We start from the raw sequence: 25,518 nt of genomic DNA on the forward strand, positions 1-25,518 counted from the left end.
ACCTAAAGCTTAAGACAACTTGTAAATGCTTAAAATAGTGTGAAGATCCCTGTGCTGGCACAAGTCCCACCTTGCTGGGTGGCTTCTGCTCCTCTCCTTATGTGAGGGTTTTATATGTTCCACAGAGCAAGTATGGCAAAGTAAAATTTCAGATAACTACCCCATATGGCAGTTATCATGTAAAAAGAATTCCTTATCAAAATCACAAGTCGATAAAAAATTGGTTGCTGAGTAATCTGCTGTCCAGCAGGTGAGGCTTCACCAAACTATTCTAGTTCCACTGATAACAACAATTTTTCACAAACATCGTCCAGTGAAGCTTTGTGTGCATAACCAACAAACGTCTGAGCTACTGCCTGGGTCTGTGAGTTTGGCTGATGCTGGTCAGTCCTTTTTCAGCTGTGCAGTGTCCACGCACAGAAAAAAACCAGACGGGTTTGACTGCTATGTCGATGGCTTGGTCCTCGGTTGCTCCTGAAGCTCTCAGCCCATGTGTAGCACTTTGCCGGTTCCCGCCCTTTTTGTGACTGCAGCTCTCCACAGCTTTCTGCTGCTGTCTGCTGTTCTCCTGGTCTGGTGGCAGCAGGCGGCGTGCATTCTCCTGATGGTTTTGGAAATGAGGGATGTGAAACAGGAGATGCAGCACAGCCAGCGGCACGGGGACCTGCATGGGTGCGCATCACCGAGTGCTGTGCATAAGCCACTGCTACGAGACTTCTACCTCATACTAATCCCATGATCTGTTAATTAATAAATTTAAATGTGCCAGATGCTTGCTTCCTCGCTTCCTTGCTCTCCTGCTCTGGCTGCCAGAGAGGGAGAAACACATCTTGTTTGGATGTGATATCTGGGTTAGTGTTTCCCGCAGGAGCCGGATTCAGTGTGTCTCTTATTGAGAGCTGCAAAATGTGGTTGTCACCACTCTCACGTACTCTGGTAACATCTTATCTCTCTGTCCATTTCGACCAGCAGACACCCTGACACCGCATCCTCTGCAGTCCATGCATGGCAAAGACTTCAGCAGGCCCATATCTGAGTGGGAGACATGCTCCTGGTCCTGCAGCATTTGGAAACCCCTGCTTGATTTTGTTTGAGCTCTTTTTGCTTCCAAGCTGGCTGCCTGGAGACTTTCATCCCTGAGAGGACCGTGTTTTTTCTCTCATGCTAATAAGTACTGTAATGTTAGAAACTCTTTAAGTTACAAGATCAGCAACACCACATGAATCCTAATTTCTCACTGTGCCATGCTGTGGGCATATCTTTGTACGGTTCTAAATATTGGTACTGTATGGAAGCAGCACTTGTAGCTTCATGGTTGAAAGAGCAGTCTGAAAATGTGGAGTGTGTTCCTGAAGGTGCGTGAAAGTATTCTGCAAATACCTCAGCCTTGCTTTGAAGTGAATATCTGAAGCCCCTCTGTAAACCATAAAGCCCTGAAGGTGTCGGGGTGGGAGCTGCAAGGCATCCAACAGCCCTGCTTTAGCCACAAGAGCCGAAGGATCCCAGCCCCTGAAAGCCTTTGGCTTTCTGTCTTTCAGCACAAGCACTCAGCACTCTGAGCACAGACAGGTGCTTAACTAAGGCTAAATTGGGAGTAACACGGATGTGGAGACAAATCAATGACTGCTAATTAGAAAGCACTATTCTGATATCTTTTTATTTTTAATCTGCAATTACAAATGCAGCAAAACTCCCAAGACTTTGTCTCAATGCATATGTCCCAACAGAGGGACAGCCACTTCTGCTATGCCATATGGCATATATTGACAGATAAGCTGCTGCCTTTCACAATGCGCTGTTTGCTGAAGATAATTTATAGCGTGCTTCAGTTAAAACTGACAGCCTGATTCCAATGAGCACAGAGAACAATCAGATGTTGTAAAAATCTGTGACTCTTTCTCTCAGGTACAGTATTCAATCTTCAGTTGTTCATGGCTGAAAGCAGTGAAACAGAAACAGAGGTGAATAGCCTGTGTCTTTTGGCAAGTCCTCAGAAGAAACAATGCCCTGTCACTTCCTTCTTTTTTTTTCTCTTTCTTTTCTCTTTCTTCTTCCTTCCCTTCCCTTTCCCTTTTTCTTTTTCTAATAGAGCACATATGCTCACACACCCTTAAAATATTTCTGGGAGATAATGCAGAGCAGCAGTATCAAAATACATTGTAACTGAAGTACAGACTCACCCACCCACAGCTCACTTGGATGCAGATGAAATCCAGATGCGCAAACTCTCCAGTTCTCTGCAAGGGAAATGCTAAATGCTATGTGAGAATAGTTGTATCTTGACCTTTAATTCCATGGACACTGTCAGATTGCTTTTGCAGGGACTGCAGTAAGTAATTGTTGGCTTTTGTTGTTCAGATCTGATTCTTTCACATTCTGGAAAATTTAAGCAGGCCAAAGTTTGCTAAATGCATCTGCTGACAAAGGATGTTTGCTCCATCCCAGAATTGCCTTCTGCTGCTGGAAGCATTTCAGCCCTTGCAGCAGTCCAGGACAGAGATGTGAATGTGACAAGCTCCTAAGAAAGTGGAGCAGCCCTGCTGCTTTTCCCTAGCTGTAGCTTTATTTTTAGCTCGTATCCTGTTTTAGCTTAGGTCATGTCAGAGAGATAGCAGGAAGAGCTTCGGTTCCTTTTTGTGCAGTCTCATTTTTTGTTTTTCCTTTTGTTGTTGTTGTAGTTGTTTATTACACAGTATTTTCTTTTTTACAGCTGTGATAACTTCATGAAATTGCAGGTGAATGCTCCAGACTCCCACCCACAGCAACCATGTTTTTTTGTGGAGCTGCTTTCTGCAGGTGATCTCCATTTTTCTCTTCCACTTTTCTCTGCCCATCCCTAGACTTGGTCTCCCTCAGTCTCTGTGACTCCCCATTCTCTGAACCACATCCTAATTTTCTTTAGGGAGAGAAGTGTACAGCATCATCTCCAATGGGCCCGATGTAATTCCTGATGGGATACAGAACTGCTGGTTCAGCAGTTCCTAGTGCTGTACCTGGAACGTGCTGGCAAGGAACGCTTAGTTCTCATCACGTCACGTCTTTGAAATGAAGCATATGCTTCATGCTTTCTGTTGATCGTGATGCTGACTTTGAATATCTAATATTCCAAAAAACCATTGGTGTGTGTAGCTTTGTAATAGGCACATTGCTACACCTGGCTGAGAACTACTGCTCTCTGCAGGTCTGCAGCATGCGGCAGCCCTGAGGACAGGATGTGAAATGCTCCAGCTCACAACTTCTGCATGACTGCCATCCCTGCCAGCCACCATGCTGCAGCCCTCAGGTTCCCATCTGCTGAGAGACACTAATGAAGTCATCTTAATCAGAATGCAAGTTTGCAGCACGCAGCTGCAGCATTGGAAACAGGTTTAGAGATCCCTGCCCTGCTCCCAGGCAGGCTTGGTGCTTTGTGCTGGAGGAACACAGAGTGTTGCTGTGCTGAGCACTCTCCAGCAAATACCACAACTTATTCTGTAAGGCACCAGATGCGATAGAGGCTTCCCAGCCTTGTGCTGGTGCCCAACAGTGCCAGCCATGGTTCTGGAGTTTGTCCATAAGAAGTAGGAGCAGTTAGCAGAGAGCTGCACCTTCTAGAAGACTTTTTTCCTGTGTTTTCCAGCTTCAGATCCAGCCTGCCTTTCTGTATATAAATTGGGTCTGCAAGGCCCTAGGTTTATTTGCTTCCCCTTTATAGAGGCAGCAAGTACATCAGTGAGTGTGGCGAGCCCTCAGCAATCATGCCGAACCCCACGCAGCAATGCATGGGATGTCTGCTGGAGGAGTGTGAGGGAAAGCTGCCTTCAAGTTGGTCTGAGGAGCTGCAGTCCTGTGCTGATGGGAATGAGGCACCTGGACTGTGGTTCCAACTAAGGAATTAACATAGGCCTGCTTATGGGAAGCACGCTTGTTGTGAGTGCTGCTGCTTTGTGAGTTGTGCTGGCGTGGTGCATAGGGCGTTTGCCTGTGGGGAAGAGCTACGGCATTGTCCATACCGGAACGTCCTGGAACAGAAAATCCTGGAGTTGAGGGAACAGTAAATGGCATTTGCTGGCATTCCAGCATCAGCTGTGGTGTGTTCACAGTAATCCAGCACCCACTTGGTGGCATCTCCCAGCTCCCGTGCTCTTTCTGACTCCCTCTCCTTCCCCAGCAGCCAGCTGCCATGCCGCTGCCCGGATGGCTGGACCCAGATGTGCTGCTCTCTGTAAACAGGCTAAAAATATCCCTGCTGTTCCTGCGAGGGCCCTCAGGCTGGGAAGGAGGCCGGGATCAGGCGGCCTCAGGGGACGGCTCCGAGAGATGTGGGGGTGGGAAGCATCCAGACACAGTGCTGTGTGAGGAACCCAGGGTTTGTCACGGGAGGGCTGTAGGAGCTGGTGGGAAGGAACTGTTCCTCCTGAGGATCAGGAGGTGATGTGTGGAGGACAGCCTGGTGTCCCTCAAAGCCCAGGGCAGTGCTCTGCTCAGGCCAAGCAGAACAGGAGAGAGATATCTCCAGCTGCATTTTTCATCTGAAGGCAATAATTTGGTCCTCCTGCTCTTCTGTTTGCACTGCTGGACAGACTAGTGGAAGGCAATTATGAAGATAAATGTTTTTCCACCTCCCTGCAGTGCATTTGTGATTTAAAGAAAGGCTCAGCAGAGGTTACCACAGGCGGTTACAACAGTTCCTGATTGCTGGGCTGATTTCTGGACAGCACTGTTGCTCTGCTCAGACACACTGCTGAAGTTATTCAACCCAACAAGATGACAAGAAAAAAAGGGTCATTTTATAACGATGTAGAAAACTATCAGCAAAGCTCCATTCAGAGGATATTTTTGTCAGTCCTACATTTACTTCCTTCAAAGCACCTTAACCAGCTGTGCTCAAGTTGGCATGGCTGGGAAGGACCAAGGACCACATCTGTGTCACAGGGTTGTGGGCCAGCATCCTGCAACGCTGCCTGCTCTGGGACGTGCCACTGCCCAGTCAGATGGAGCCCTCTGAAGGTTTGTGTTCCCCTGATTTCTTCCTTCCTGTATCAGAAGGAATTAAAAGCTTGTGTTTAAGCAAGAAGAAGGGGGGAATACCTCTGGAAAATATTTTTCCAGCTCTCTCCAAGGTGTGAGACAGAGCCCCCAGTAATTGCCCCAACCAGCCCCCAGCATGACCCCAGCAGCACCCCACATCAAATGCATCAGTAGTGCTGTTGGAGAACAGCTAGCAGGACTCCTTAGTGGGAGGAAAGCCAGGAGTAAATTAAGGCACAGCATATGAACAGTACAACAATTCAGAGTCTCTACTTCTTGCAGGCTGCCAATCAGCTGCCTGTCCTGGAGCAGCACGTTGGGCTAGGGGAAGGAATAGATGGGAGGGGGCTTGCAGGCATCTGATTCCCCAAGCATCAGTTGATGGAAGCTTGATTTTACTTCTTTTAAAAAGGTAATGTTATTACAGCAGCTCAGTGTTAGTGTCAGGAGCCAAAATCAGTGCTAATGAGGTCCTGCAGGTGTACCCTGATAAAGGCTGATGCAGGGCAGCCGGCCATGGTTAGCAGGGCTGCTCCAGGTGCCTGGAAGATAAGATGGAAATAGGAGAGCTAAAGGCTTAAACAGCCTGTGAGAGAGCAGTGAGTTGGGAAATTGGCTTTGTTTTGTCTCTCATAGTTTGAAAAATGGCTATCGTTCTTTGATACCACGTCTCTTTAAATTGATTTTTAATGCAAATTATGCACAGCCAAGGTTTAACACAGAAAATCTTGAAGGAAAGGGGAATAGGTCCCAAACTGTGGGTAAGTAATAACTAATTCAGAGCACTGATGTGCTGCTGGCACCCCCGGGTCTGTCACAGCTGAGAGCCCAAGGAAAGCTGCAGGTGGCTGGACAGGCTGCTCCCCAGCACAGCCTCACACCTGCCCTTTGCTCCAGTGTGGGGCAGCACCCAACCAGGTGCATCTGATGGCTTGGTTTTTATTGGAAGGTAAATTCAAGCCGTGATCCAGTGGTTGCCCCATCCAGCCCCCAGCACAGCCCCAGCAGCACTAAAACCCCACATCAAATGTATTAGTAGTGCTGTTGGAGGACAGCTGGCAGGGAGCCTGTGTTCCATCCACTATGAATCCTTAGTGTGTGAAGCAGTGGAAGTATTACGTTTAGTTTATTTTTTCCCATTGCCTGTGGTAAGAATACAGCTGGGTATCAGGGTGCTGATCTCATTCAGCTGGGCCACTCTCCAGTTAAACGGGGATTTCTCAGTGTTGCAACTCCAGTGTTTCAAGTACCTCTACACAGTCATGCCTTTCTGTCCTGCAGCTGATCTAAACGATACGTTTCTTGCAATTATTTCCTGACGGCACAGGACCACGCGTTTGGCACTGCCATTCTCCATCCCCATTGCTAACCTGGCAGCAGCCAAAGGGGCTGCAAGCGACCGCCGGGGAAAGGAACCGCACGGCGAAGCCTGCGGGATGCACGCAGCTGCAGGGCCGTGACCCAGCTGCGCTCGCCCCGTTCCCAGCCGGGATTCTCCACCCCGCTGGGTGGGATCTCCCCGCTCCCCTTAAAGCGCAGCGGGCGGCAGGGCTCGGCTGCCCCACGAGTCGTTCGGAGGGACAGATATCTCTGTGCGTGGACGTGACACGGCTCTCGTCGTTCGTTCTATGGCAGGTAGGAGCAGCCTTTATTTTTTACCGTACTTACTTTGGTTTTTTTTCCAGTGTTGTTTCAGACAGTAGGGCGTGTTTGGGGGCGGCTTGGTTTGCTCCGGTGCGCGTTATAGATAGAAAGTGGAAAACTTTCTAGTGCTAGCAGTGTGGTGGCGGTAGGGGAAACAACCCGCAAAACCAACAAGTCACTTGTTGCGGTGCATGAAATTGAACAGCCTCCAGAAGGGCTGAAGCACGAGGCTGACAGGGTGATGCAGGCCAGGTGCTGCTGTAGGCAGTCATGGCTGTGAACTGGGGATATGACATGTAGCAAATGGCAGAGCCTCAGCACACATCACTTCTGTGGCTCGGGGTGTGCTGCTCTCTTCTGAGCTGAACGGCTAGTCGTTTGACAGCAGAGGAGAGCTAACTTTGCATGGTGTTTTGTTGAACGTTGTATTGAACTGTGGTGGAATGTATGCTTGGTTGGGTCTGGCCTGGCTTGTGATGGGATGTGAAGTCTTCTCCTAAACTTTGTGAAGTTATATTAAAAGTTGATATATGGCTGGAAGACTATATAGTATGTGGAGTGTCCAATGTGATGGGTTTGCTGAATAAGTGAATTTCAGTGTGAAAGTACAATGGCTGCTGTCTGCCTTGCACAAACCCTGCTTCCTTTCCCCCATGTCCAGCATTCAAGGCTCTTCCCGTGCTGTTTCTGCTTGTGTATTGCTTCATGATGAAGGTGCTCTCACGGAGCGTAGAGGTTTTCAAAAAGGATCCATAACTTAAAAACATTCCTAAAAATCCTGTGGATTTCAAAATTCAGAAAGAAAGCTTGTTTTGAACCTCAATGTGTGGCAGACTTGCTCTTGCTGTCGTTGTCCTGCTGGCGTTGTGGGCTCGGTGTCCCTTATCAGCACAGGGTTCTGTGTGTTCAGGGCTTTAGCTGAACACACTACTAATTACTGAAGCTAGAGAGCTATTTGAAGCAGCTTTAAGGAGAAACTGCAGGGATCTGCCTTGAGCTGCTTCCCAACCAGTCAAACATTAAATGAAGAACTTGGATAAATCTAAATGGCAGCTTGTGACCGGTGTGTCAGACGCTGTGCTGCAATGCACAGAGGGCATCGCTGCCCTGAAGCAGACCAGCAGACGGGGACAGCTGCAAACTACTCACCTCTATTAATTTTCACACTATGAGTCTTTCTGAGCAGTAATATGTTATAATTTTGCTTTGTCTGGGATTGCCTGGTTTTGGCTCCGGGAAATGGTGTGGCCTGTCTGGGTCTTGGAGAAACACGACTTCTGTTTGGTAGGGCTGGGAAGATGATGCTCGGGATGCATGCAGAGAGGAGGCAAAGTGAGCTGCATTGAACACCAGGGAAAACAGCAAAATCTTCCCTGGGCTGTCCCACTCAAGTTTGCTAAGCCCTAGCAAGGTCCTAGCAGAGGAGATAGAGGTTGATGGCTCTCAGTGACTGACGTGGGCAATGTTCTCCTTCCCTGGAAGAAATGCCTCAAATTGTCCAGAGCAATACAGAATGCAGCACCCCTGCATGTGTTGGAGCAGCCCTGAGCCACCAGGATCCAGAGCTGGTGGCTGGGGTTTGTGGGCCGGGGCACTGCTGCCAGTGGTGATGGCTGTGGCTGCAAGGTCTCCTCCTGCATAGAGACTGAAGTGACTTTGTAGTGTGGCATTTTCCAGCAGGTTTGCTTATTTGGGATGGTTATGGGACTTGGAAGGGGAAGTCTCTGGGGGGGGAAAAATCATGCAATTAATCTAAACCTAATTTTTTGCGGTTACCGCTAATCTTAAATTCTGCAGTGTGACTGAACTGTTGCAAGGCCCTCACGCTAGCACTTTCTGTATATATACAGCACATATATGAAATGTAATTTCTAGACACATTAGGGCTTCTTAAGGAAAGTGCAGATAACCAGATTGGTGCTCTGCAGGGAAAGCATGTGGGCATAGAAAACTACAGATCCTTTCCTTTTGCTCATATGCTTTTCACTCTTGCGTATTTGATCTCAATATTTGATTTACTCCAGCAGAAGAGCTGAATTGAGAGCCTAGCAAGCCGATCCCTCTTGGCACCTCACATGCTCACGCAGCTCCCTCTGACTTGGCTGGCCAAAACCCCAAAAGAGTTTTGTGCCACGTAAAAGGAGGCACAAAAGGAGGAGCTGCCTAATATCTACCAGAAATAAGAATTTGGCCCACTGTCAGACCACAGGAGTCCATGGACATTCTTCCATAGATTGTGGTGGCTGTGAGGTGGCTCCTCCCTGACCTGATGACTGGACCAGCACCATCCCAGAGAAGCAGACTTGCTGGATGATGCTACCCTCCCAAGCACACAAGCAGTGCCAATGTCAATTGCAAGGTGAGGGATCCACCCCTCAGTGTGTCCTGGAGTCATTGTGGGAGTTGGCACTCGAGTTATGTTCTGGTGCCAGGAGAAGCGAGTACATGATGTTCAGGGAGAAGAGGTCAGCTCTCTTCCTGTTTAGATGTTTTCCAAAAATGTTTGAGCATCTGAGTGGAAAAATGACTGAGGGAACCATTCAAATTAGGAAACAGGAAATACTTCAAAACTGTAGATGCAGTTTTGGCAGCTGAAATGAGAAGTGAGATGTCAGGTAGGGCTGGTGAGTGCCCTGCTGGGCCAGCAGCTCACGGGTCTGGTTCTCATGCTTACACACAGGGACAGCTTGCCCCGCAGCTGCTGTTGCCCCTGTGCGAGGTCCGAGCCAAGGCACTGGGTGTATTGTATCAAAGCAGGGATGTTCAGTACTTCAAGATTAGAACTTCAGTATTTCCATTAGCAGAGAATGAAAATGATGACACTAAAACCAGAAGTTTTACACAGTATAAGTTAGTAGCAGACTTTCCAGTGCTAGGCTACCAGTGTGATGAAATAAGCTGTTCAGGCCAAATGTCAGCTCTGCTCTCGACTCTTTTTCCCTTTCAGCAGATCACTGAGCCTCCTTATGCCTTTTTCTAGCCATAGTTTAAGTTGATGTAATGTTACTTTTAAGCCTCTTCAATTACTCCTGCATCTGATTGTATGTGATATGCCTTGAGGGCTGTGCTTCAGGTTTGCCCATTGATTTGCTCTGTGACCGTGAGTGCCACATAAAATTAACCCTTACTGTTCAAAGGAGTTGTGCTCGGTTATGCTCATGTTCATGCTATTCAGATTCCTGCTTTATACTCAACAGCGCAGACTTTCCAGGCAGAGTCTGCTTGCTTTTTATTGTTAAATTTGAGGTCAGAATCTAGTACAAAAGAGATTTGGGAGCTTTAAAGTTCTGTTAAATTCACCTCAAGCAAGTTTCAGTGGAACTTAGAGAGTGAACCAAATTTACGTACTTCTGAAAATGTCACCCTAATTTCACTTCCAGGGCCTGACAGTACATGGACACCTGACTTTCTAGCCAAATGCCTAATGCTTCTCCAACCTGACTGGTGCAACACATTAAGTATGTACAAATTTAACGTATGCTAATGCTAGAGGAGGGAAGAAGCCTGAAAGTGAAAACTATTGTGCATCAGAATGTGTTCTTCAAGACTTAGCTGTTTTATCTCTACTCTGAACTTAATGACAGCCTCCTCTGAGCTGCTGTGGAGCTGCTTTGGAGGGCTGCATTGTGCTGCTTTACTGCAGTCCCCTCCGCGTGGGAAAGATGGGGCATTCATTCAAGGAGTGGTATCGGCTCAAAGACAGGTCTCCTGAAGGATGAGCGCCCAGAGAAGAGGTGTGGGTGGCGCCTGTGATGTTGCTAGGATTGGCCCCTGGTTTTGATAATATTCTTAGTTTCCTCTTGTGTATAGTGAACAACTCTGTTTTTCCTTAACTTTGTCAGAAGGTTTCTGTGAAATAATACGGGCAAAAAAACAAACCCATTTTCTGAATATGTTAAGAACTTGCTGCTTAGTTTTGTGTGTTATTTGGTGGCAAATACAGCTTAGAAAAGCAGCCAGGATGGGTTTGGCCCTAGAACCATTTCAGGAACATGCAAACGCAAATAAGCCTTTTCTAAAAACGTTCTTTGCAACCCCACCCTTGAGGAACGGCCCTCTCTGGCAAGGTGCAAATCCGGTCAACGCTGGAAGTGGAATGCTGAACTGTGGCTCTCCTCTGCACTCAGCACTTGCTTTTATATTACCGAGAGCTCCCTGGAGCCAGGGGGTGGGCTGCTGGGGAACCACGTACTGCACGGGATGGGCAGGGAGGCAGCGTCTGGCCGTGTGTCCTTGCGACCTGATGAAAAGGTGGGGACTGAGAGGCTGGAGCACGGCCTCAATGGCAGCAGCAGCAGGGTTTCACCCCTGCCCAGCGATCCTGTCTGTACACATACAGAATACAGAGTACCCATCTCTGAACCAGTGTTTAGTTCAACATCTGTGCACAGCAATTAATACAGCAGAGCGGTGAGCGGATAGTCTGAATGCCTGCAGCAGGAGCGCTGCCATGCGAGTTAGTTCCTGGAATTTGTGAAACATTTCGTGCTCCTTGCTTGTGAAACAACATAGAAATATGTTGTCCAATTTCTATGAATATCCTAACTTCTATGTAGCATGCCTTCAAACCACTGGAATAGTCATCTGACTTCAGCAAAGACGAGAGTGGAAATGGAATTGAATGGTTCCAAAAAGGAAAGCTATCAGACCTCAGCTGTGTTCTGATTATTTTTTTAAATTTGCTTCCTTTTCGTTGCTTTTTTTTTTTTTATATACAGAGACATAAATAATGTTAAATTCCAGATCACCCATGGGTCTGAAATCTAGCTGAAACAAGGACTCCTGCCAGTTTTTGCAAACATGAAAGAAAAATAGCTCATCCATAATAAATGCTCCTCCTGACCTATGTTATCCCTTTGCATTTAAGGTTGGCTATCTCTGAGAGGAGGGGGGAAAAAAAAAAAAGGAATATGCAGAGAGTCAGCTGCAATAACAAGCCAAACCTCTGCATGAAGATCTTCCCATCAGGATTTTGATTTTCAGACTGTTCACAGCTGCTAGTACATTTCTTTCTTTGGCCTGAATAACACAAATACTGGGCTATGTAGTGCTGTTCCTTATGCTGGTGTAAATCTAGGTCAGAGCTTAAACCATGACTTTTGAACATATACACGTTTTATCCCTGGGATCTCAGTGGGATGGCATGTGGTATAAAATTAATCACAAGTATAAATCTATGCAAGTCTTCTTCCCACTTCTGTGAATTTGACTTCAGATGACCTCAGAGTAGTGCCTTTGGAATTTAGTTTGTGCAACACAGGCAGATTTTGGCTTGGTGCTCTCTGCTGTACCTGTGATAGGGGCCGAGAGTGGCTGTTTAGTTACAGACGGATCATTCTGAAATTCTTCCAGTTTTCTTTTTTCTTAGTAATGTTTCTCTGTCCTGACAGAGAAAATGCCTGCAGGTTTTGTAATCAGTTTATTCTGCTGCTCATGCAATTGGAAGGGCTGAAGGAGGCATCCTTTTTTTGCAGGTATCTTCATCTTCTTTTTCTCACGTGAGAAGCATTGCAGTCCCTTCATCATCATAGCAACCTTTTGCTGAAGTGTTTCCAGTAGTTTCATGTCCCCCTGTGGAGTCACGGAACTGGATGTGGTTGTTCCATCATTGAAGCTTTACCAAGTTGATCAAGCATGACTTCTTGGTGATTCTAAACTGTCTACTTGTGATGATTTTCCCATTGCTCATATGTCTGGAAATGGTTTCCAGGACTAGCTGCTTCATCACCTTCCCTCTCCAATTAGAGGCTGACTGCCTTTAGTTTCCTGGGTCCTCTTGCCCTTGTGAGGCACTTCTCCCAGTCACAGTGGTCAGTCAGAGGTTGTTGAGTGGGTGCATTGACAACAGCCAGCTCTTCCTGAACCTGTGGGCTCATCCATCAGGGCACACGGATAAGGACTGCTCCTTGAGGCCAGTGTGTCTGTGCTCCCTCCTGCTGCTCTTTGGAGAGGGGTTTTGTTTTCTCTAAGGAGCGTGCAGCCCTGTGATGCTCACTGCTGTGTTGAGGAGGGGAAAAAATAGCTGAATTCCTCTTGGTTCTTGAAATAAACTTGGAAAAACCTTTGAACTTCCTGTGCTGGAGGAATATGTTTACATGTTATTTTCATTACGTTTCTCTTCCTGAGAGTGTGAGAAAGGTGGCAGTGTGGATTCAGGAAGCGGATCTGGGGAGCGATGTGACCATCCCATCTCAAGAATATAAGATGTGTCAGTGTGCAGCCAGGTTGTAAATGGCTTCAGGAGTGCAATTCAACTTTGATGCGTATAATTTTATCATTAGAAAACAAACCCAAGGGGAAAATGGAACTTGACAAAAAAAAAAGAGCTTTATTTTTAATGAATTTCATTTTCAAGGTATTATCTACTGAAAATATATAGCTGATTCCATTGGCCTTTACAATTGTTCTTCTTTGAGATGATCACGTGCTGATATTATAATGTGCCACAAAGTCCATCTATTCCAAGTAACTATCGGAGGAATTATTGGAAAGAAATTATTTAAATTAATGCATTTTATATAAAGCTCATGATACAGTGGTGTGGCAAAAAAAACCCTCATTTTCTGTACTGTTTTACCTCTGCTCACAGTGTTGCAGGCCATTGGTGCTTGTACACTTCTAGGTGGATAGCAGGAGCTGATTCTGCAGCAGCTGTTTTCTAAGGCTGCACCATCACACCTTGCACTTGGGTATCTGTCTGCGGTTAGGATAGTCAGAAGAAACAAAGCTTTTCAGAAGAAAAAAGACAGCATATAAGGAATAACAGAGAAGACATTAGCTATATGCCAAAATTAAAATGCATGGCTTGATTAAATGGCCTTAGCTTTCTGCTCTGAGGCTGTGGTGCTAGGAGGTCTCACGGGTCTCATCACAGATACTTGTAATAATGTCACTATTTCCAGGACTCTTAACACAAGCAACGTGGCAGGGGAGGAATTGCTAAGGGTAGCTGACTGAGGATAATGGACAGTAGGATGAAATCGAGAGGAAAAACTTAATTGGAATTAACTAGCTGAGAAAAGCCTCTTGATTTGTCAGACAGTGAAATTGCCTCCCAGGAGCAATGGGATAGTCCCAACCACGTGGGCATTTAAAGCCAGTCTAATGTGTGTGATTCCCTGAGTTAACTGGAGTATCTCAATAATTGGAGCTGACACAAAGATTTATCTCCTTTGATTGACTCGCTTTCACGGAGGCTCATCTCTTTGTGGTAGGGCGCAGAGCTTTCAGGGCAGCTGTTTGCACTTAAACTGCCAGAAGCTGACAATACGTATCCATTTCAGCTCTTGGAATGCCTTCTTTGAGAAAACACTTAAATCACTGAAATAGACAGTGCTAATCAGTCTGCAGGAAAATGGAGCGTCCTTACCTGGGGCTCTGTGCCATAAATCTTCTTGTGGCAAAGCTCAGTTATCATACGGCACTAGAAAGCCATTTAGGTGCATTACTGCCAAATGCCCAATCAACCTGAAAAATTGGGCTGATTTTGGCCGAGCCCATAAAAGGAAAAAGTGTTCTGCCAAACGTATAAAAACAAATGGTCGGTATTTTGGCAGAAGATACCATTTGCAATAGAGATATTAATCACACTGAGATGATGGAAGTGATACCCCGTGCTGATTTGCAACAAGCTGATGTACTGCAGCAGGTTGGCCCTAAAGGGTGAGTTGTGCAAGGAGCTTTTGTGATCAGATGTGGCCAGCAGCAACCTCTGCTCTCTCACTTTGCTCTCTGTCAGCACAGCTCTCCAGATCAATGCCTTCTCCAGTACTCCAGTGCTTTTCAGAGCGTGCTGGTTTGTGTATGAGGTTTATGAAATATGCCCAAATCCATCAAGTTGGATAAGGAGGAAAAAGCTATTGCTATTGAAGTTGACGTCGGCTTGGAATGTGCTTCAGGTCACAGCTGGTGGCTGTCTGTTGATGTTTGCAAGGTTGTAGGATGACTGGCTCAACCTGACTTCCCAGCTGAGAGGTACAGCCTCCCAGAAGTGCACTGGCCTGTAAGCATACATTTCCATGGTGAAATTTGTTGTTGTTTTTTTTTTTTAATATTTTTTTTCCCCCTCTGTAACATTGTCAGATATTGCAGTATGAGGGCAATACTGCGATTTACTTTTAAAGAGTGAATGGTTTTAAAGGAACTTGCATTTCACTGAGACATCCTATTTCAAACTACTGTTTTTCCTGTAATGAGAAAGTTGGGTTAAATATATCTGTGTGAGTTCAGGGATAAAAAGTCTAAAATGTAAAGGGAGAACTGAGGAGAAGAGCTGGTGGGAAAAATGGAACATACAGAAGTTATTTAAAGATACAAAAAAAAAAGTTTAAAATACCCCGTGAGAATCTTAGGCTTTGGTGATATCTGTAAAGCTGGTTTTGCTTCCAGCCCACCGTTCCCAGGCTGTTTTCTCTACTCTTGTTCTCTTTCAAAGAGTCCTTGAAGGGTGCTGGCCTGAAACTGCTCCCTTGTGTCACAATGCAGATAAATTGTCACTTTGCATGTTGTGTGAGAGTGCAAGTAAATAAATAACAGACTCTTGTTAAATCCAGCTAGCCTGCTTGGCTCTTAGTCATGTCAACCCTGAATTTCATGTCTGAACTAGACACAGTGCAGAGATGGATTTCCTTTGATATGTTCCTGAGTAACTCGCCATTTAATTTAACTGAGCAGTTCCTTGTTCTCCTGTTCTGGAATGATGGATTGTGAGATACACTCCTTTAAATTAATCCGGGCACTTGACTTCCGTCAGCAGAGTGATCTTTCTCAGCGGTATGCTAAGTATGCTTTTAGAAAGTATGCTGAATATGAATGCTATGTGCTTGGTCGATGATTTAAGCATTTACACTTTTTAGACTTCACAGAAATAACAAATACGGCTTAGCAGCATTTTTTATAACCTTTCAGAAGTGATCATTCAAGTAACTTCAAAGAGACTTAAATGGATTTCTAAATATGATGATGCAAATGAGGGCAACTCCCCTCTCATCAGAAAGCCATCAATTGGAACTGTGGCTGCGCAAAGCTTGTAAGACTTCTGATTGCAGGGCCTCCATAGATCATCCAGAAAGCTTTATATTGGAGCCATTAATGGTAAAATATTTAGTGTGGGTGCTGTCGCTGCTTATGCTGGCTTGGTGCTGGAAGGGAGCAGTGCCCTTTTTTTTCTTTTTTTTTTCTTTTTCCCTTTTTACTGTTCATTCTTCTTTAAAGATGAAGTATTTCTGGGGAGGAGGAAAGAAGGAGCGTAGGAATACTGTGTATTTCCATACCATCTCCTTTATAAGAACAGCAAGATTTGCAGTGAAGTTGAGTAACTAATATTGATGTAAACCGACTCACCAGCTCCTACCAGCCTGGGTGCTTCCTCACTCCAGAGGTAAGGACTGTGTCACAGCAAGGGGTTTCACAGCATGCCCTGGGGCCAGCTAGAATCCCAGCACTCTTGAACATGGGAAAACATGATAAATGCTGCCGTTACTGAACTATGTCACAGTGTTTTCTGAGCAAAGGTAGATGACAGTAAACTTTTGGCAACACATGAACTGCAACACCTGCTCGTCCATCACTTCGTTCTTGGTGGGTTCGCGCCTATGGAGAATGATGCATCATTAGGCTGAAACCAGGTTCCTGCTTTGCACGTTTAGTTTGAATGTGTTAGAATTTGACTGGAATCAGAAGGCCCGACTCCTTTCACTTCACTACCAGTGGTGGTAGACATAGCAATGGTACCTACTTTGCAGAACAGACTGAGAAAGGTCTGTGTTGTACCAAACATGCTAAGTTAGTATTTTGGACAAAGTGAGAATGTGCACATGCTAACATCCCGGTATTGTCAGGATAACATGTGTTTTTCTAGATCTTTCTAAAGACTTTTATGTATGGAATGTAAACTTTGTAAACTTGCTTCCTTAACTAGGTAGATGAGGAGCCTTCCAAATTTTACTCTGTACCAGCCTATGACATTTGTAATGCCACAAGTAAATGTTGTGTGTATTTGGTAATCAGAAGACACACACATTTTCTATGATACTGACTTAACCAGCTTTATCTGTCTTGTTGCTTCAAAATAAACTGAAGAATTGAAGCCCACTTCTTACTTTTTGTCAGCAGTCTCCCAGGGCAACACATACTGTTGTGATCTGCCAACTCCACGTCTTGAAACAGCATACACAGCCAACCCATCTAAGGAAAAATTATTTGGTTCAAGAATTGTGTCGTGCCTGGGCACAAATAAGACCTTAACCTCCTGTCATGATTAGGCTGACACCGAGCTCTAATTCACTCTTAAGGAAGGACTGAGTGGTAATGAAATCTGAAGGCAGCTAAGGCAAAATGTGATCTTTTGATCTGAAATGCTTTTGTTAATGGGTTTCAGTTGTTTGGTAGTTTTAGTCTCAGTATTTCTTCTCTGAGCATCATCCTCAAATCTGGAACGTGAAATAATGTTCTTTTGAGTTTGGAAGGTCTATAAAGACAAAGTAGTTTAATAACCAAGATGAAAGGCTTCGAAGTCTTTAAGCCTTACAGGCTCACGTGGATTTGTGGTGGAGTCTGGACAGTGGATGCATTTCATACCTGTCAGTTGGTAGTGGATACCTTGTGATCAACTGCAGGTGTTATGGAGGATGCAGCCATGTATCTTTAATGTACTTAAAAGAGACTTAAAATCCAGTGTAGCTTTTGTCTTGTCTCCACAATGCTGTGTGAGATAGCACCGGGGCTCAGGTTGTCACCAGATCTATGCCTGGATCTGGCAACGCTTTGTCAGCCAGAACAGGTACTGCCAGCCCTGCTGGGAGAGGAGCTGGGAAAGGACATTGCCAGCCATCCCAGAACCAAAGTTATGGCTTCAGTACTGGCTTCAGGTTCTTTGTTATCTCCTAAAACGAAAATCACAGCTAAACCACAATGAAGGCTCGGTGTCTCAGGCAGTTGCTCTTTAAGCATTTAGCGCTCCGTGCTGCAAATCCCATGTGAGACAAGCTAAGAGCTAGGATGCTTGCCAAGGGCTTTAAGCTGATATGAGCTGCAGCCACTTCATAAACTGCTTCGGTGCTGCGCCCATTTTGGGCCAACCCAGCTCGAGGAGTCTTGACATTTCTGGATGTCTTCTAACCATGTAATGCTGATAGAAATGTTTAAAAAGTTGTGAGTTATTTGACGCGCTGTGTTTAAATAAGCAGCCTTGTAATGCCTGACAGCTGGGTGAGACGAGCGCTTTGGGGAAGGAAGAGGTCAGCACGAGTTATGTGCAGAGCTTAAACTCTGACAAGGGACACGTTGGATCCACAGAACAGAGAGCAAAGCCCATGGAGTGCTGGGAGTGCAGTGCTAAAATGTTAGATGTTTAAAATGTTTGGAAAGCTGCAGTGGACTGTGTGCTCTTATTTGAGTAAGCGCTTAGTTGAGCATGAAGAGATTAAAACTGGTTACGAGGCATGGCTGAGATGCATTAGTGTGTTACAGAGCCTACCACCGCATTTGAATGTAGCTTTATGTTGCCTTTACGTTGATTTGAAGCCATCTCCAGACCTGTTGCAGGAACGAGATGTGTGGTTAGGGCACCAGTGTCCACCATCGTAGCAGTGCTTTTCCACTTCTACAAAATTGCTCCAAAGAAAGTTATCTTAAAGCAATGAGAATAGTGACCCACTTTTTGACTCTTGTCACAGTCCATATGGTGGCTGCAACTGGAGACCCTCAGTCTGCTTTGGACATTTGGAAAATGGATTTGCAAGTTGTTACTGCCATTTCACAGTTTGCCTTTCAGGTTCTGAGTGCAGTCTTTTTTTTCTTTTTTCTCTTTATTTTTTATTTGCGTGCATCAGTTGCTTTATTTGTGTTTTCTTTAATGTCCTCTTCACATTCCAGTTTCCAAACTGGAAAGCCAAAACGCATCTCTGCTTCTCTGATCTCTGACACCCCAGAGAATATGTGTGTGTATAGATACGCACACGTGTATGTATATCTGTGTATATAAATATAGAAGCGTATTAGAAAAAATGCTGTTTTCTAGAAAGGTCTCAAAGATTTCAAAGATGTGTCTGTTGATGATGAGCTTGATCCAGGGTAATAGCAAATAACATGAATTATATCACAAAATCAGTTCCTGGTCTGCAATGACAGATTTGGCTGGGATTAAGCAGCACTCTTTTTTTCTTTCTTTCTTGTTGACACATTCTTGGAATAGAATGGCAAACAAACATCGAATACCACTGGAAGGAGTTTCAGCCTATGGGGGGAATGCAAGCTGATCAGTCACTAACGAACAAACATTAGCTGTTCGTAGAGACCAGAAAATTTCCTACCGATAAGGAGGAGCTGCTGGCCACAGGTTATCAATCTGAGCAAAACGGTGGGCTCACAAATGCTTGCAAATAACAAAGTAATGGTGTGAATGTGGCCAAACCAAACTACTGTAAAGAACTCAAGCATTTGCTAAACCTCTTCAGTCTGCATTCTATCAGGATTTCATTCAGCTTTTACTAGATTAATGATCTGTTTCATCAATTACTTATAACTGAAGTTTCTCTACTCCAGTGCTTCCTATTAAGGAGAACCACTGTACCTAGCTCTCCTGTAACAGGATTACAAGTTCCTTTGTACCACATTGCTCCCACTGGTGGCAAAACCCCACTAGTGGTAATAATGCTGCACCACCAATTCCAAAACACCAAGATTTGGGTGTCTTGTTAACTCTGACATTTGCTTAGATGGAAAAGGAGGTTGTTCGGGGAGACCAGATGATGTCATAGACAGTGACTCTCCAGCCTTTGTCTGTGGGAAAATACTTTTTCAATCAATGGATTTTATTTGTTTGGGAGCTTTTGGTTTTGTTAGACTTATTAATTTTATTTAATTACTTCCTACATTAAGTCATCATGTTTGTTCTTCCCCACTGCCTTGAATATCCATCTATCTCTTTTAACTGTTGTCTTAATGTATTACCCGTGTGTTCTGCATTGTATTATGTGTTTCCTCCTATCAGTCTAACCTGAATCATGCAGCTTTTCTCTGACCGTCTGAAAAAGACAAATTATGAGCTCTTTTTATTAGGAAAGCAAAAGTGAAGCTCTCTATCTGTATGTATGCTTCCAAGTGGAAGCACTCAATTTTGAGGTGAAAGTTCATCTAGGAGAAAGAGATGCCTAAAACACTCAGCCAGGTTGTACACACCTTCTCAGACTCAGGACACCAAACTCAGCAGGTGAATGCAACTGCGGTAATATCAGTACATTTTCATCTTCATTGAGGTGAGCTAGGCACTACTCAGTGGAAGAAAGGATTTGGCAACTTTTAGCTATGCCAGTTGTTTTCATCCACTCCTTTTCATGGGAAACAGACTTCAAGATGCATGCCATTTTGCAACCCTCTTGCTGCATTTTCACTTTCCTAAAGCTGGCATTGAGGTGGGATCTACAGCCAAGTTGGAGTCTATTGCTTCTTGCATAGCTGTTTTGTTCCACTCTCAATTGTGGTGTTCTACATCTTGGCCAGAGTCAAAGCTGGCCATGTGAAAGCATCTGGAGACGGCAGCCTCCATGCCAAAAACTTCAGTATTAAGGCAGCTCTATACCCCTGTGAAGAAACCTTTTAATTTCTTTATGGCTCCTGTTATTAAGATATGCAAACATCTTTCCCTCTGGGAAGTAAAAGAAAGCATCCAGGATCTTTGTGTTGCGAAGACAAGAGCCTGGTCTCTTAATATTCCCTGCGTTAAAGAAATCTTCAAAAAGCACGGCTTAATTTGTTAAGGTTGGTCTTTGTTGAAATGAGGTCATTCCCTTAAGTGTGTGCTTACGTGTTTTCCACATAGGAAAACGTAACCTTCTGTTGTTTACTGGTGCTGCTCTCCTGTAGAGGTGCTGACTGTGGCACCAGGCTCCAAATCCTTATGCGTTTATTGTCACGTGCTACTGTTATTTTGCACATGTGTTGAGACCAGCTCTGGGCTTTATACTCTCATCTCCTTGGTAGTGGAAGATGCGAACTTGACAAAACTGCTCTGATTTTTCTTTCCCCACAAGCAATGAAATAGTCAAGAGAACCTGGAGACCTGAGTGTCTTCAAGATATTTTGCCTGTGCACAGCTATTTATTTTGCTGGCAGAAAAAGAAAATAGATGGAAATTATTTTGTTTCAGCAGCTCAGAAACAAAATATGAGGTTTCTTGTCCAGCTTCAGATTCCTCAGCCCACTTTAGGGCATTTCTTCTTGCAAAAGATTTCTCATTTCCATGAGCACCTCTGCTTACAGTCATTCCTCCTTTTGTTGTCATATAAAGTTTCTGTTATTTGCTTCCATCAGGAAAGAGTGGTTGTATTTCAGTTGCAATCAAATGTGGCTGTGCAGAGGGGAGCTTGTGGCTGCCTTCTAGAGACTACTGCATTTCTTTGGGGCCCAGGAAGAATTCTTGTTTTAACTAGAAAATTCTTGCTTATGTATTGCATTCAATCCATCTCCCTTTTTTTTTTTTTCCCCCCACATATATTATTTTAGTGTTCAGAATGCAAGAGCCTTAACATTGCACATCGTCCTACAGAGTTTTATAGACACTGGAGTGGTTCACAGAGTTTGAATCATCTTTTGGTCACTGTGGATTACTGCACCAATTCTACCTTATGTCTGTTCTATCTAACCGTAATGCCTAACAGTCCAGGAGCTATCAAATTAGTAGTGATTTAAGTTAACTTCCAGGGAAGTAACATTAAATGTTCTAATTTTTCTGAGACCAGCCTACACAGCGCTCTGTGTCTTGTTTCACTATCCCTGCACAAATGCTGTTCAGGTTGGAAAGGCTGTATGTTTGTATATGTATGGTTTGTATGTCTCAGCTTAAAAATCAGAACTAAGGAAAACCTAGTGTTATGCCATGACACAGCACAGGAAGATGCTTTTTTCACATTATTTACTTCTGCAATACAGGTTTATTGATGTTGGCCATGCTGAAAGCAAGCGATTACCCAAGCTGTTACCTATAGCTCCTCTTCAGTATTTCATGTGGAATTCATCTCAGTCCCTGTAAGACACCAGCCATACAGAATGCTGTACCTGCTGCTGTTGGACAGCATGCAGGAGCAAAGCGTGGAGAAGCACTGGGTCTGGGACCGCAGGGAGTTTTATCTCCAATCTGCTTGGAGAATACTGCTCAAGCGTGGTTTTAGAAATCCCCTAAAGTCGATGGGAGTTAGACACCTAATTTTGCTGAGTCCTTTGAAAATCACACGGAGCAAACAGTACTTCGTCTAACATGTAGAAGGAATTAAAAGATCAGCAAACGCTGACAAGCTAGTTAATGTGATCTGCAAAGAAAATGCCTTTAGACTTATCTGGGTCCCGGTAACTGACAAGGGAGGCTAATGACAAGGATCCGAGTAAAGATCTTAATGGTGGCTTGGGAGTCCCAGTAATCAGCTTGGGAAGCTAATGTTAAGGAGCTGGATAAAGATGCAATTAGACTCACTGCAGAGTCTGGGGATAGATTGCACTTCTCATCTGTGATAACTGAGGAGTTGGCTGTGATTCCAAAACAACAGCATGACAGTAAAGTAGGAAACAAAGGCCAGATATCTCACTGTTTTCATTTCCAGATGTACATATTTATTGTCTGTATAGAGCCTAAATTACCCTGGCAAAATTCCAAGCAAGGATGCTTTCGCTTTTTCTCTGGCAGGTTAATAAAGTGCAATTAGTCTTTGCTGTGTTACGCTGTATGGAGGACTGCTGGCTGTTGAGAAGGCTGAGCAGATCAATGGTTTGGGACTGCCGGAGGAGGGAGGCAGCGGCACTGGCTGGGCTGGGGAGCAGTCTGCTTTCATCTCCAATAAAACAGCCTTCAAAGGGGGGTGCCCAGGCGTTCTCTTGTGTTGCTGCTGTAGCAGGATTAACACTGTGTGGAAAAAATCTTCCCGTGTAATCAAAGACTGGGGAACAGCAGAATTCTTTGGACCTTTTTCCAGTTGCCTTCCAGATTCGGGTAATGTGTAACAATAATAATTAAAGGCAGAATCAGTCGTCTTGCCTGTTCTTCTGCCTGTGCTTGTATGGCATAGGGAGGAGCAGAAGTGCCTTGTGAACTTGCCTTGTTGAGCAAATCTGTTATTTCTCACAAGCACAGAACTGCAAAACCTGCAAAAAGCTGGAAAGTAGGGTGCTGGGGTAACTGATGGCAAGGTGCTGTCAGCAGTAAGAAACCTCTCCTTGGTATGGGTTTGGGGAGATTCAAATCCCTCTGAATTAAGACCTGACCACTGCTCAAGAATGGAAGACTGTACTGTGACGGGACAAGGGGAAATGATTTCAGATGAAAAGAGGGAGATTTAAATTGGGCATACGTAAGTTGTTCACAGTAAGGGTGGTGAGGCACTGACAGAGGCAGCCCAGAGAAGTGATGGATACTTTGTCCTTGGAGGCATTCCAGGTCAGGCTGGATGGGGTTCTAAGCAGCCTGACCCAGTGTAGGTGTCCCTGTTCTTTGCAGGGAGCTGGACTAGGTGACCAGTAAGGATTCCTTCCAATTCTAAGAATTCTTTGATTATCTGGAGGTGGAAGTATTACATCTACCACAACTTTTATAAATACCCTGAAAAATAAGTTCAAAGATAAGAGAGCAAGTCAGACCCCAATGTGAAAAAGAGCACATTCATGGCAAGGATTCCTACAGGGCTGGGCAGCCTGGCCCCATGCCTTGCCGCAAGTGTGCCCACCACTGCCCCTTCTTCCTATGGAAGAGACCACCTCTAGGTGTGAAAATATCATTGTATTTTCTGTCCTACTCATAGCTGGTGTCATTGCTAGCCACAAAATATTTGTTTGCCTCTTCTTGTTCTCGCCACGGCTTGGGTTTTGGTTTGCTCTAAAAAGTATCATCCATCTAGAGTGTTGGGGAGTAGCAAGCAGGGCTGAGCTTGAGACTGCTGGGCTTTATTTCCATGGACTGACCCATGTGCAAACCTCAGATTGCTGTGCTGTTATACCGGTCCTTCTCCTGGCTCCTGTCAGCAGGTCTGCTCTCTGTTGTGGTTTTCTCTGTGAGTGTACTGGTTGTGTTTTGTCGGTCCCCTGCCTTGGTATTCAGTAAGTGCTGCATTTTGGTAAAGATTGTGATAAGTTACAGTATTGGGTATAATAATAAATGTTAGTATAGTGTATATAGGCCATTAAGGAACATATCAGATTTGGTTCTGCCTTTTAAATGCGCTTTTATAACATTCCTTTGAAAGGAGCCCTTGCCTTTTGGTCCGTGTCTGTTGTGGCAAGTGCCGTAGCACGTGAGGATGTTAAAAAGTGTGCAGCATGGGATTCCTCTCCATCAACAGACCCAAGAGCTGCCAGTCTTTGCCAAGTCAGAGCCTTCTGGCATGCGCTCATGTAAACATGTTTATGTTTTTGAGGCATCTGTTGAGTGTTCTGTGAAGTTGCATTCTGCTCTTGCTCCTGTGGGAATGGTAAAGCATTGGCCATAGGGTTCTATGGATTGTCAGAAAGTGAGCAGTTAATTCTTGACATCTGCTATGCTGAAGTGACTGCCAAGTCGAGTGGGAAGTTGGCAAGGAAATAAATATTGATGGGCCCTAGCAACAGGTACTCCTGAGAACCCTTGTTCTGGGAATGCTCAGGCAGAGTCCACGTTATTAATGTTGTGATAGGATTTAAGGCCTATTTATAGGGTTTGTCTGTGTCTTATCAGCTCAGAGTGCACAAATGGTATTTGCTGTACGAGGGCCCTGGTGCATCTCAAGTACGTGCTTATAACTGAACTCTCGTGTTTGATGTCTATCCTATGTCAGAACCACTACCACAGAGATATGCGATGTAAACGCGTGGGATGCAGTAAATTCTTTCTCTTAGTAGTATACTGACGATACATTCCTATACAAGGTCCTTTGGGAATCCTCTGGATGAAACTTGCTTGTGTATTCTGTAAAAGCATTACTCGTGAGCCCTGTAAGTGAGCAGTATTATGTTCTCATTGCAGAACTTGAAGCCAGAGAAGCCTGTGCCTGGCTGCGGGCCGCCGGCTTTCCCCAGTATGCACAGCTGTTTGAAGGTATGATCCCAAAGAGCAGCTGATATGGAGCTTAAGTAGAACTGCTAATGGGAATAATCTTTCAGAACCTGGCACTTCTGATGGGAGCGCTTCCAAATTCTGCAGTATCTTCATGCAAGCATGCAGCGTGGCGCGTGTTCTTGCAGGAGTGATACCTTATCGAGGCTGGTGTGGCCTCAGGAGAATTCTGCAAAGGACCAGAGCTTTTCTGGTTGAGGTTAGAGTGTGACTTCTGCTTCTGTGATGTTCTGTTGATGTTCCAATTTTCTTGGTCTCTTCCTTGGAGCATTATTTATTGTCTGACACACAGAAAAATTGTTGAAATAGACTTTGATGTATTTAGCCTGCGCTAAACCTGTGGTAAAATTCCCTGCCATCATAATTCAAATTTCAGCTCCAACTTCTTTGTTTGCAGATATGCAGTTCCCTATTGACATAAGGATTGTGAGGAAAGACCATGAATTTTTAGATGGAGATGCAATCGAATCACTGTTCAGGTAAATGTTACTCCTGGATCATCTTTAACACCTGCAGGTTCCACAAGGTGTTTATCACTCAGCTGTTCCTGGCTTGGTTTGTGTCAGAGTATGACAGTGTCACTTATGCTGTGACTGTACTGGGGCATAACTGACTCTGCAGGCTTTAATTGAAAGGTTGGATAAACTCTTTCCAAGGATTTAGCTTCACAGCCTCATTTTTCTTTCTTTTTTTTTTATTCTTTGAAAAGTCAGCACAGTTTTCTTCCATTTTCAAAATCTTGAATCAGTTTTTCACAGTCAATCCTTAAAGCTCATTGTAAGATTTTTTTTTTT

At 44.7% G+C, this 25,518-nt stretch overlaps 1 protein-coding gene across 3 annotated transcripts in view; it reads left to right on the plus strand.

The window, feature by feature from the left end:
- The first annotated feature begins 6,231 nt into the window (after positions 1-6,231).
- The window catches only part of LOC100540450 (rho GTPase-activating protein 7-like), a 32,951-nt gene continuing 13,664 nt past the window's right edge, over positions 6,232-25,518 (plus strand). For 2 of the 3 annotated variants that reach the window (XM_031555676.1, XM_031555677.1), the window contains exons 1-3: positions 6,232-6,645; positions 24,635-24,706; positions 25,122-25,203. In XM_031555676.1, the coding sequence (XP_031411536.1) occupies positions 6,639-6,645; positions 24,635-24,706; positions 25,122-25,203 (161 nt within the window). In that variant the 5' untranslated portion in view covers positions 6,232-6,638. The remainder of the gene's footprint in view (positions 6,646-24,634; positions 24,707-25,121; positions 25,204-25,518) is intronic. The other variant, XM_031555678.1, reaches the window with a different exon arrangement.

This window comes from Meleagris gallopavo, chromosome 15, assembly GCF_000146605.3.
Source record: "Meleagris gallopavo isolate NT-WF06-2002-E0010 breed Aviagen turkey brand Nicholas breeding stock chromosome 15, Turkey_5.1, whole genome shotgun sequence".
In the NCBI taxonomy this organism is placed as follows: Eukaryota; Metazoa; Chordata; class Aves; order Galliformes; family Phasianidae; genus Meleagris; species Meleagris gallopavo.